A 12,647-nucleotide genomic window follows, 5' to 3' on the forward strand; every position below is an offset into this window, starting at 1 on the left:
ATCACGATCTCATCACAAGCTCTTCTGATGATGAACCGGCCATCACCCCTCGGAGGAGAGATGACTCCATCGTGCTCCAAACTCAAAAGAACAAAATCAAGCTGCGACAGTTTCTGCAGGGCGCAGTGTGTGTCTGAGAGCTTTGCGCCTCGATGGACGATGTATACACAGTCTGGGCTTCTTCTGCCTCGCCTTCGTACGTCCATGGGAAGAAGCCAGAGGTTGACGAAGCACACTCGTGCGATTTATCTTTGTCCTCTTGCTTTCCCACGAGTGCTCACGTAAACGGTAGTACTGTTCGAGTTTTATGCATAGTTTTACATCGGTATGCAATGATGAGGCGAGAGAAAGAGGCACTGTGGATCGTTACGTCTCTCCTTCTCTTCTCGACGCGCATTTAAGTAAGGAAAAGGAAAGCTGCGTATAGGACGGGGAAAGGGGAGGAAGAAGACAAGAGTGAGGCCCTCGTGCAAAGGGCGCCGTGGCCTGATTGCGAATCCCACCATCCTTTCTGTAGACCCAAAAGGCCAACATATATAACAAATAGTACGTGGCAATCCATTATTATCTACACACACTAGTCTATTCCTCCCAAAATATCTCCACCATTTATATATATATATATATATATACACACACCCTCTTTCTGGTACGCGAGGGAGTATATTTATACGGTGGTGTACTCCCTTCCCCTTTGCGTGGCCGTACCAATAGGACAGCAGGGATGGATGAGCTCGGTGTGTGTTCGAAGGAGGTAACATTCTCCACTCGTGCATGCTTCTCACGTGTCATTGTCATGGGTCTTAGCGTCTAATCGATCGACATGGCCAAATTGAGGTTGATGTGTGATTGGTGCATGATCTTGGATTTGGAATCCCATGATTTCAGGCCCTTGTTTGGTGCACTGGTGCCAATCATACATCATGGATACAAATTGGACAAGTCATGGGGAAATAGGAGGTCGACATCGCCACACACACGACCTCCTTGTTTGCACATGAACTGGCCTCGAGAGCCACTCGAAGGAGGGCATGAACTCCCCCCCTTGTGTTAGCACGTATCGGAGTTCGGTGGCAACAATTATACGTGTCATTGCCATGGATCATGTAGAAAAAGGAGATCCTGATGTTAAAGCCTCTTGGCTTCATGTGATGATTGATGATTTGGAATTCGGATAAGAGTCCAAAGCCAAATTTGCATTTGCGCTTGTGAGCATATCCATATGGCTTCCTACGGCGACAAATTTTATTGTTTTACGAAGAGATCGATGTATTTTTGTAACATCGAAATCCCCAAATAATAATTTATTTTTACTGTTTAAAAAAAGAATATATATTTTTTTTCTTTTAATCCGAGGGTTTGGGAGGCCACACGTGTTGCTCTGTGATTGATGTCAATCATGATTCACGTCGCTGTCCCCGTCATACCATAGAAGAGACCCGTCAAAAGAAACAAAAGTATTACTTGTTGCGTTGATTTTTTAACAGCTTAAGATGTGGAGAATTTGGCGTATAGATTTGGCTTTATTTGTGTAAGAATAAATCGTACATGCAAAAACAAAAATCCTAAAACCTCTAATAAATTTTCTAGATCAACATCTTGTCGGTATACAATTATTGGACTTGGATGGGGGGCACAAGCGGTGCCACAACGACGGGAGTGTCGGCAGCGACACTGCCGCGGCGGCGATGACGTCGTCGGAGGGGGCGAGCTCTCCCAACGAGGCGATGACGTCGTTGGATGGGGAGAGCAACAAGCGCTCCTCCTCTCCAAGGACCAGTCCACCATCCTCGAGGAGAGCTTCAAGGAGCACAACACCCTTATCCCCTTAATTCCCTCTTCTCCTTCGGTGACTACCGATACATGATGGTGTAGCAATCGTTGCTAACATGGGTCTGCTTCTCCTGCGTGATGACAGAAGCAAAAACTGGCGTTGGCCAAACAACTCAACCTGAGGCCAAGGCAAGAGGAAGTGTGGTTTCAGAACCGAAGAGCAAGGTATTCTTTCTCCGGCCATTAATTAGGTGTGATGATGCTGTGACCTTCGTATACTGATCTCGTTAATGTTTGGGTTAATCTCAGGACGAAGTTGAAGCAAACAGAGGTGGACTACGAGTTCCTGCAAAAGGAAGTGCAAGAGCTGAGAGCTCTGAAGCTGTCGCCTCAGTTCTACATGCACATGACTCCTCCCACCACGCTTACCATGTGCCCTTCCTGCGAGCGCGTCTCCAACTCCACCGCGTCCACGACGACCACCATCACCACAACCTCAACCTCGTCACCGTTTGCCAACGCACCGGCGCAGCCGATGCCGGAACACCATCAGTTCCTCCACCACCGCACGATCCCGGGCCCATGGGCGCCGATCCCACTCCGGCCATTCCTCGATGCCCCTCCGCAACGCTCGTAACTGAGCTCTCGTCAACCATATCACGCACACCACCATCACCATGACCATGGGCACTGGGTTCTTGCAAGATATGGGATGCTACTGTTGCTGTCAGCGCACGATGAGTGCTGTTGTTTCGGATAGCCTACCAAATGGCAAGAATGATAAAGATATGGTAATTATCCATGTCCAAGATCTTCTACCACAAGGATATCCCATTACTGCCGGCCATGCTGCTGGTGCTATCGATTCAGGTGATTTCTTCTTCTAGTATCGAGAAATTGGTATTAAAAAAAAAATCATTATTTATTCTTTTATTTTATAAAGAAAAGGTAATAAATAATATGGTTGCTGAATTCTGATGATTTGGTTAGTAAGATATTCTTCGATGATTTATTTATTCTTCGATGGTCTAGTTAGTTAATTCCAATTGATCTTTCCCTACTTCCGGTCAAGAAGTAATGACTTTAAATGCCTTGTGGTGTGTAGTTTCTCGGATATGGGTTTGCTGGCATATTCACGAAGTTGCTAGTGGACTCGCCCTATATGTGGTGGCCTTCGACTCTAGTAGACGTCTCCTTCTACAGGTTAGGTGACGTTCCTCTTCTTGTAAACAATACAAAAGATAAGAGACTTTTTAATTTATTTATTTAACATGTCTTCGTTGTTTTCACCGACAGAACGTTACACGAGCCGGAGAAAAGAGTCAAGGGAAAATTGTCTCGATATCAGTTCATGATCATAGTTATCGTTATAATTTTTACCTACGGCATTGTTCCTGTTTACCTTTTTCCCTCTATCACGGCTCTATCGTTCGTTTGTTGGATATGGAAAGACTCGATAACTGCGCAGCAAATTGGTTCTGGGTTCAATGGATTAGGCATCGGATCCTTTACTCAAAAATATTATTCCTCTAATCCTGCTTTTTTTTTTAATCTTACTTAACCTATCGGATCTCAGCAACACCGACATAGTAAAACAATATAATAACATCAAAATAAGAGATTTAGATGAAAATAACCCGTACAAGAAGCTATTTATTTATCATTACAAGTAAACAAACCCATGGAAGGCATTCATTTGTCATTATATGTAAGCCCACGGTTATTAATCTTGAATTACTATTTTTAAAAAAAATATTGAATTATCGTTGAGATTAACAATACAAGTCTAAAAGACTGTAAAGGCTAATAATCTCATCGAGTTTAACAAGATAATGTTTTACCTATCCCATATATATAAGGGTTAAATTGGAAATGTATATTTACAAATCTCATCGAGTTTAGCAATTCAGCTTTTCACCGCACAACACGCTAACACTCGGTATTTCCCTCAGGGGTACTTACAATATTAGTGTTTTCAACACCACTAAAAGGAAAAATATTAGCTCAATTTATTCTCTTATAGCAAAGCGAATATATAGAAACACGAATATGAATATGTTCATAAGAAGGGGTAAAATCAGACGAACATATTTATTGATATAAATTAGTACATAACATGTACATAAGAAGGAAGGGGTCCTTTGAACAACCTATCATGACCCTTCTTTCATATTTTACTTTCTTCATCCATTGCTTCCTCGCTTTTGCTTGTGAATTGAATGGTATGTGTGCCACTTGAGAGTTCAGCTTCTTCGATGGGGGGATTTCAGTTAGTAGCTTCGACCACTTCGAAGGAGTGCTACACAAACTCAATGAGGAAACAAGCGATTACATATAAGAAGCATAGTTTCTTTCTAAGATTGATAATTAACAAGCATCATGATAAGAATTGGATATTAGCCTTCGCAGCTATAGAAGGTTACTTGGATGTGATCTTAACATGGTGCTAAGTCAAAGATGCTAGCTTGTAAAATCTTGATACATACGTCACATGTATCACCCTAGTGATGTGGAGATGCAACAAAAGCAAAACAAGAGATTTGGTTTAGAGTATGACTTCCTTTATGTAGCAAGAACATATCTCAAAAATTAAAGATGTGAATAAACAAATGCCTCTAAAAGACATGATCTTGGTTAACTTTCTGAGTTCAATGGCTTTCTCAACTTGCTAAATTCCCAAAGGAATGTGCCTCAAGACCTACCTTATCTACAAGAAGAATTAAATATAGTTTACCATGAAGAAAATATATATTAAGATTCTAACTTCGATATCATGGTAAGAATTTTCTTTTACGACTTTGTTTGAATAAAGTTTAAGTATGATCTATCGATTGAAGTCTCTTATGACTTTGGTTGAGAGTATGCCTATCTATATGTAGCAAGAACACATCTCAAAAACTAAAGAAATGAATAAACAAATGCCTCTAAAAGACAAGGTCTTTGTTATCTCTCTCAGTTCAATGGCTTTCCCAACTTCTAAATTCCTAAAAGAATATGTGCCTCAAGACCTACCTTATCTACAATAAGAATTAAGTGTAGTTTATCATGAAGAAAAGATATATTAAGATTTGAACATCCATATCATGGTAAGATTATTCTTTTACGACTTTGTCTAAATAAAGTTTAAGTATGAACTTACGGTTGAAGTCTCTTACGATTTTGTCTGAATAAAGTTTATGTATGATCTATCGATTGAAGTCATATGTACATCCGATTTGCCCAATTTAGATAGCAGCATCTAACTCAATCTATAGACATAAGTTCTTGTGATGACCATCCCTTTATTCACATTATTTGATTTTTTCAACCCAATAAATCTACTCTATGTTCATGTAATTATGTTTCGAGAACTAACTGTTTTCTATATCCTGATGAGCTATATATGGTTTAGCAAATTCCACCTATCATCATAATGATTTTGACTTTTTCTTGAGCTATGGTTTGATATAAAACCAAAACAATTTAATTGAATTCTCTTGAATGATTCTTCCACATGAGATTAGTGATTTATTATATATATATATATATATATATATATATATATATATATATATATATATATATATATATATATATATATATATATATATATATATATATATATATATATATATTCATTATTATTGGACTCTTGTACCAGTAGCTGTTGTCATGTGTATATCTAAAAAAACATAGGTAAGATTAATTAATTGACTAATTATATTCAGTGTTGGTTCAGTTGCATCGCTTGTCACTCCAATTAACATTTGGTCATGGTTCATTGTTTGTATAATATTTAATCGCTTCATCTTCTGACCATCCAAAGAGTGATGGTTATGTTATAATTCTAGATGAAATTATATTCTTATGGATATGATTAAGAGCATGATAGATTATTCTTTTGTACCCGATTCAATGTGATAGAAAGCTATGATGATAGTTATGTATAATTTGAATAGAGTTTCCAGTAAGTTAATTCCATCAATTTTTTTTTGAGTCATGGACCGATTGAAAACTTAACTTGAGATATTGTATATTGTTATAAAAAAATATGAGTCTTTAATTCACATAAAAAATAATAAATTTAATACTTATTTTTAAATATTTTATTATTTATCTAATTTTTTTTAACACTATTCGTGCTACATTGACCTCTCTTCATCCCTCCCCGATTAACATACTTCTATATACGTATATATGTATGTATATACATAACGTATCTCTATATACGTATATATATGTAGATACACATCATATCCTTCGAATATGCTATTATGGACGTGGGAACGGAATAACCATGGCATTTCCATTATGGACACAGGAAGTAAGCATAGGGACCGCGCAGCCATAGTCGTCATTTCCATTTGGAAGTTCAACCCCTCTACCTGTGCATCTTTTACAGCCATGTATATGCACACTGCACTCTTTGTCTCTCTCAGTCTGGTCTTTTTCTGTTCTCTCTCTGTTACTGATGTGCTGCTGCTATATATAAAAAGGGGGACGGAGAGAGTAACCGCACCTCCACACCTCGTCCCAACTACTGACTGAACCCCATGCCTTCTCCTTCCCAATCTCTTTTCTCTCAACCGACCAGGGAAAGGAAAGTAGTATAAAGAGCCCCCCACCATTGCTGCCCTTCACTTCATTCCAACTATTCTTTTTCTGAATAAGAGAGAAGTTCCACTGGCGTCACTTACTTCCCCTATCTGCAGCGGCATGTTTCTGTTTGTTCTTCTTTGCTTGCTACCGTGTCCGCCACTCCCCTTCCTTCCTCATGCTGGTCCGTATTCCTTCTCTTTTTTTCTTTTTTTTTTTTGTGTTCCATTCTTTCCGATCATCTCCTGTTTCTGAGTTAACGCACTTTGGACATCCTTCTGTGATCTTATTCTCCTCAGTAAGTTTGCGTATGCGAAGAAGCACAATCATACTGTTAATAAAGGTGGCGGAGATGGTTAGCGGGCCGGAGAAGGAGATCGTTGGGCTTGTCCACGAGTGCATCGCACCGTGGCCCGAGGCAACCCTCTTGCCTTGTTATTACCCTCACCCTCGAAGCACCACACCGCCCCCATCTATGCGAAGGTGGACCTCCGCGGCTCCGCCTGTTGCCGGTGACTCTCACCACACGTTAATCTTCCCCATCACAATAATTACTGTCATTAATACTAATCTAATCGAGTGACATCCTTGGCGAAGGGGGCTCGCACTGAGGCTGGTGCAGCGGATGGAGGAGTGGTCTAAGGAGAAGGGGGCGGGGTACGCGTACATGACGCCGGAGAAGGACAACTAATCGTCTTTCCGCCTCTTCACTGGGCGGTGCGGTTACTCCAAGTTCCGCACCCCCGCCATCCCGGTGCACCCCGTGTTAGCCCCCACCGCCTTCCCCTTCCCCCACGCGTCGCCATCCTCCGCCTCACCCCCGCCGATGCCCAGGCCCTGTACCGCCGCCGCTTCGCCGCCACCGAGTTCTTCCCCCAAACATCGACATCGTCCTCACCAACCCGCCCTCCCTGGGTACCTTCCTCGTTGTTCCTCCTTCCCTCGTGATCCCGTGAACACGCACACGTGAACGACTGCGCGTGGGCCCTGTCCCGCATTTCCCGTGATCCCTCCCATCCGTGAACTCCGTAACAGGGCGTGGGGGATTGTACCTCAGGTTAATCTAATCTAATATAATCGAGTGGCATCGTTAGGTCCCGTGGGACGACGGAGAAGGACACCGTGACGTCGACAACCTCCCTCGGCACCTTCCTCGCCGTCCCTCCTTCGCTAGTGATCCCGTGAACACCCACCCGTGAACGACCACGTGGGCCCTGTCCCGCAGGTCATCCCTCCCACCCGTGAACTCCGCAACAAGGCGTGGGGGACCTCGGCTCCCGAGCGGTGGCGGCGTGCGAGCCGCTCTCCCAATCACTGTCTTTAATACTTCCTCGCCGTCCCTCCTTCCCCCATGAACACGCACGCGTTAACGCCCGCACGTGGGCCCTGTCCCGCAGGTCGGTCCCTCCAACCCGTGAACTCTGTAACAGGGCGTGGGGGATTGCATCTTAGGCTAATCTAATCTAATCTAATCGAGTGGCAGACGATGGAGGCGTGATCTAAGGAGAAGAGGGCGGAGTACGCGTTCATGGCGACGGAGAAGGACACCGTGGCATCGACGCCGTCCTCGTCAACCCGCCCTCCCTCGGCACCTTCCGCGCGGTGGACCGGGCGCCGCCGTGGCTGCGCATCCCCCGCTGGAGCGGCTCGCACGCCGCCACCACTCGGCAGCCGCGGTCCACGACCTGTTGTGCACGTGACGGAGTTCACGGATGGGTGTGAGGGATCACGAGACCTTCTTGCGGGGCAGGATCACGAGACCTGCATGCGGGGCAGGATCACGAGACCTGCAGCAGGTTCACTCGTCCTCTTGCGGGGCAGGATCACGAGACCTGCAGCAGGTTCACTCGTCCTCTTGCGGGCAGGATCACGGGGCAGGCTCACGAGACCTGCAGGCAGGATCACGAGACCTGCTTGTACGAGATCTGCCGGACGCGACGTGGGCAGACAACGGAGACGACGTGGTGGCTGTCGACCATGAGGTTCCACTTCAGAGACGCGATTGATGCGGGACCCATAGGACCGACGCTGAACATTAGCGCATCGCACGAAGTAGCTCACGTTGTTATCGCGGGTCACGGGTGGTCACGGGTGGGCTGGCACTGTCAGCTCACGGGTGGGCTGGTTTTGAGAGGGAGTAGATCGAACCATTGTCTATAAAATGATACTAATAGTACAACAACGAGTACGAGTTGTGAAATAGTAGCGTGCGAAGGATGGCTGGTGTGATGCTATTTATTTTTATGTTGTTTATAATGATTATTTTAATGTTTTTTATTGGCGAAGGTAAAGAATGCTGTGTCCAAAAACTACCGTGTTGTCCTACAAATCCAGCGTCGGTCAATGGCACTATGTAGTTTATTATCATCTAATCCTCCTTGTGATTAACTTCTTGGAGTTGTACTTTAATTTTGTAATATATGGCTGTGATTTAAGCGTTTTACTCTGTATATTGATACTATGAATGGAATGAAACGAGGAGGTTAAATCTGTGTTATGCACAATATGGTTTTTTCTTTTTTTTGCTTGTTTCTTTTTTTCAGGTTTGATACGTGATTCTCCCTCCGCTTCGATCACCCGCCGACAAAGGAGGGGCGCTCTGCCTCCTCAGGCGAGGGCCCGGTACTTCCATTGTTGTCCTCCGACTCGGCACCGCCGGGGAAGCTCGAGTACAGGCCTTCCGGACGGAAGGCATTCGGGTCGTACCAGGCCCTGGGCGGGCACAAGGCCAGCCATCGGAAGCCTAGCAGCGGCGTTGAGGAAGCCTCGCCTCGGGCTCTTCCACGACTAGCGCAAGCGCCTCCGGTGGCGACAGGGTGCACCGGTGCTCGGGGTGCCTGAAGACGTTTCCCTTGGGGCAAGCGCTGGGGGGCACAAGAGGTGCTGCAACGACGGGAGCGTCGGCAGCGGCACTGCCGCGGCGGCGATGACGTCGTCGGAGGGGGCGAGCTCGAGGCACAGGGAAACGTGTGTGTAAATAAATAAAAAATAATTGTTAGAAGAAAACAAAAAAAAAAAGACCTCGTTGCTCTCCCCATCGCCTCACACCTTTCTGAGGAATGAAATATTAGCTTGCATGAACCAATATCTTATCCCAATCGCCTCACACCTCGTTTCCTCTCCTTTTCTTCCTCGTCAGCCATTCCGGTGTTGACGTTGCCATCAATAACCAGGTGAGAAAAAGAGAAAAAAGATTTTGAAAGCAATAATGTACCAACGCCAATCCACTTAATATAGAATATTCCCACTATCCAGTTCACGATTTTTTACATTTTTTTTTTGGGATCACTGACAGATTTAATTCCCTTAACTATCACAGCCACACCGACACCTTTAAAACTAATCATAGTATATTTGGCAACGGAATCACAACTCTTTCTATTAATGGTTGGAAAATTAATCCTTTCCACTATATTTAGAGATGCTTTCATCCTTTAAATCTGCTCAATATACAGCTTATTCTCTAATAGAAGTCCTACCAAATGACCGATGAAGAAGGTGATATGCCCTGACATCTTTCGTTTTGACTTCTTACTGTCATCCTTATATGATTCTTTTTCATTTTCTTCCTCCCTCTCCTCTTCTTTCAGGTTCTTCGATTCTGGATGACTCTCCGATCGAGCAAGTTCGGTTGACAGTCCCACCAACAGATGATAACACATTGCAGGTCTTGACATTCCGAACATGGCTTATCGGAATCCCCATTTGCATCCTCGGGTCCGTAAGTGCAGCATTATCCTTTTACCGACAGCAAATGTTCTATTTTTCACATGTCTGCATCAACATGATGGTGTTCATTGCTGGGAAACTAATGGCTAACATGCTACCGAACAAAGTGATAATAATGTCGTACACAAACTGGAGTTTCTCGTTGAATCCGGGACCCTTCAACTTGAAAGAACATGTGGCGACCACCATGTTGGCCGGCACGGTAAGTGCTTCTGCCGGCTTTGAAATATTAACCATATCCAAGATCTTCTACCACAAGGATATCCCGTTACTGCCGGCCATACTGCTGGTACTATCGATTCAGGTGATTTCTTTTGTTATCATGAAATCGGTGTAAAAAAAAACCATTAGTTATTCTTTAGAAAAAGTAATAATATGGTGCTCTTCGAATGTTTTAGTTAATTCTAGTTGATCTTTCCCTACTTCCTTTGAAGAAGTGACAACTTAAAATGGCTTATGGTGTGTAGTTTCTCGGATATGGGTTTGCTGGCATATTCATGAAGTTGCTAGTGCACTCGCCCTATATGTGGTGGCCTTCGACTCTAGTAGACGTCGCCTTCTACAGGTGGCGTGCCTCTCCTCGTAAACAATGCAAAAGACAAGAGACTTTTAATTTATTTAACACGTCTTCGTTGTTTGCACTCGCAGAGCATTACACGAGCCGGAGAAAAGAGCCAAGGGAAAATTGTCACGATATCAGTTCTTCATCATAGTTATCGTTGCAATTTTTACCTACAGTATTGTTCCTGTTTACCTTTTTCCTTCTATCACGGCTCTATCATTCGTTTGTTGGATATGGAAAGACTCGATAACTGCACAGCAAATAGGTTCTGGATTCAATGGATTAGGCATAGGCTCTTTTGCGTTGGATTGGATGACCATGTCATCCTACATGGACAGTCCTCTGGCAGTTCCTGCATTTGTGGTCGTCAACATGATGGTCGGATTCATTCTTATTCTTTATGTTCTAGTACCATTATCTTATTGGAATAATGCTTACGATGCCAAACGCTTTCCTATTTTTTCATCAAGTATTTTTGACATCGATGGGCAATTTTACAATGTGTCCCGGATTTTAGATGAGAAGTCACTCACATTCAACGAAGAAGCATATAACAATTATTCGAAATTATACTTCAGTGCCTCCCTTATGTGTAGTTATGGTTTTAGCATGGCTTGTTTTACGTCAAGCATCTCTCATGTTGCTCTCTTCTATGGGAGGTAGGAACTGTAACTTTTTTTTTCTTGTAAATAAATATTTATTGTAATGTTTGTTTTTGGTACAATTAGTGTGCTATTGTTTTTATAGTTGAAATAATTACTTTAGTCCTGCATGTTATAATCTTGTTCGTTGGTAGTGATAACTTTAGATAGTTCTCTTCTGGTGTTAAGCAGATCGATATGGCTACAATTTGTCGATTCATATCGGCATCAAATGCAAGATGTTCACACGAGGTTGATGAAACAAAATTACGAGTCTATTCCCCGGTGGTGGTTCTACTCTCTACTCTTCTCCATGATGGGTTTTGCCATCTTGGTATGTGAAGTATTTAGCGATCAACTTCAACTTCGCTACTGGGGAGTTCTATTAGCTTGTGCCTTGGTGTTCATATTTTTGCTTCCAGTGGGTGTCATGATGGCTACTACTAGTTCGGTAAGATGAATATTGAGTCATCGTATACTCGTATATGGTTGTAGCCCAACGTTGTCAACATTTTTCTTCTAATCCAGCTTAATATAATAATTATAATTACTATATTGCAGGAATTTCAAATAAAACTTTTATTAGAGATCATAATTGGGTACTTGCAGTCGGGTAAACCTATTGCAAATATTGCATTCGCAACATACGGCTCTACTGCAATTAATACGGCAAAATATTTTACTATGGATATGAAGAGAGCATATTACATGAAGATTCCTCCAAAAGTAATGTTCTTGATACAGGTATTTTCTGGACCACTTTGTTACATTAAGATACATCACAATTTATGTACCATATATTGACATATTTTTGCAAATCCAGATTTTGAATTTGCTAATATTATTATATTATATTTATCATCCTATATGTTTTTCTTTGTATATAGATTCTAGGTAATATACTAGCATGTGTAACCAGCTTCAGCGTTGGATGGTGGGTCTTACACTCGGTGAAAAATATATGTTATCCAGAATTATTGCCCAAGGGAAGTCCTTGGACATGCCCTTGGGAAAGAAGGTCATTCGCTATAGGAGTCACATGGGGTGTTATAGGTCCAATTAGAATGTTCTATCCTCATGGCACGTACTCCATCATCTTTATCTTCATTATTATTGGATTCCTTGCACCAGTGGGAGTGTGGATGTTGTCGCGTGTATACCCAGAAAAAACATGGATAAAACTAATTAATTGACCGGTTATATTCAGTGTTGGTACCATCGTGCCTCCTGGCACTCCGGTTAACGTTTGGTCATGGTTCATAACTGGTTTGATATTTAACTACTTTGTCTTCCGAAGATTCAAAGGATGGTGGGCACGTTATAATTATGTGTTATCAGCTGGATTGGATTCTGGAGCAACTTTTTTG

The 12,647-nt window shown here is 42.8% G+C and overlaps 2 protein-coding genes and 1 long non-coding RNA gene across 4 annotated transcripts; all 3 read left to right on the plus strand.

The window, feature by feature from the left end:
• The first annotated feature begins 1,602 nt into the window (after positions 1 to 1,602).
• On the plus strand, positions 1,603 to 3,186 carry LOC135640493 (uncharacterized). Its single transcript, XM_065154964.1, has 4 exons — positions 1,603 to 1,998; positions 2,083 to 2,643; positions 2,879 to 2,976; positions 3,070 to 3,186. Exons 1-2 carry the CDS (start codon positions 1,912 to 1,914, stop codon positions 2,452 to 2,454), a joined length of 459 nt encoding a protein of 152 aa, XP_065011036.1. The 5' UTR covers positions 1,603 to 1,911; the 3' UTR covers positions 2,455 to 2,643; positions 2,879 to 2,976; positions 3,070 to 3,186.
• A 2,910-nt stretch (positions 3,187 to 6,096) lies between these two features.
• On the plus strand, positions 6,097 to 8,840 carry LOC135639797 (uncharacterized). 2 transcript variants are annotated; one of them, XR_010497028.1, is made up of 3 exons: positions 6,245 to 6,532; positions 6,648 to 6,860; positions 6,946 to 8,840. It is a non-coding gene; the product is annotated as an uncharacterized LOC135639797 (long non-coding RNA). The 2 variants fall into 2 exon arrangements; XR_010497027.1 differs by having other exon boundaries at positions 6,097 to 6,532; positions 6,648 to 8,840.
• Positions 8,841 to 9,809: 969 nt separating this feature from the next.
• On the plus strand, positions 9,810 to 11,317 carry LOC135639796 (oligopeptide transporter 1-like). The gene is made up of 3 exons (XM_065153711.1): positions 9,810 to 10,381; positions 10,545 to 10,642; positions 10,726 to 11,317. The coding sequence occupies exons 1-3, from the start codon at positions 9,896 to 9,898 to the stop codon at positions 11,300 to 11,302; spliced, it is 1,161 nt and encodes a 386-aa protein (XP_065009783.1). The 5' UTR covers positions 9,810 to 9,895; the 3' UTR covers positions 11,303 to 11,317.
• Positions 11,318 to 12,647: the final 1,330 nt, after the last annotated feature.

This window comes from Musa acuminata, chromosome BXJ3-6 (genome assembly GCF_036884655.1).
Source record: "Musa acuminata AAA Group cultivar baxijiao chromosome BXJ3-6, Cavendish_Baxijiao_AAA, whole genome shotgun sequence".
NCBI classification, from domain to species: domain Eukaryota; kingdom Viridiplantae; phylum Streptophyta; class Magnoliopsida; order Zingiberales; family Musaceae; genus Musa; species Musa acuminata.

Coding starts and splice junctions, on each gene's coding strand:
- LOC135639796 (XM_065153711.1), top strand. CDS start 9,896: ATGATTCTTTTTCATTTTCTTCCTCCCTCTCCTCTTCTTTCAGGTTCT. Junction 10,382..10,544: donor TGCTGGTACTATCGATTCAG/GTGATTTCTTTT, acceptor TATGGTGTGTAG/TTTCTCGGATATGGGTTTGC. Junction 10,643..10,725: donor GTAGACGTCGCCTTCTACAG/GTGGCGTGCCTC, acceptor TTGCACTCGCAG/AGCATTACACGAGCCGGAGA.
- LOC135640493 (XM_065154964.1), top strand. CDS start 1,912: ATGACAGAAGCAAAAACTGGCGTTGGCCAAACAACTCAACCTGAGGCC. Junction 1,999..2,082: donor TTTCAGAACCGAAGAGCAAG/GTATTCTTTCTC, acceptor GGTTAATCTCAG/GACGAAGTTGAAGCAAACAG.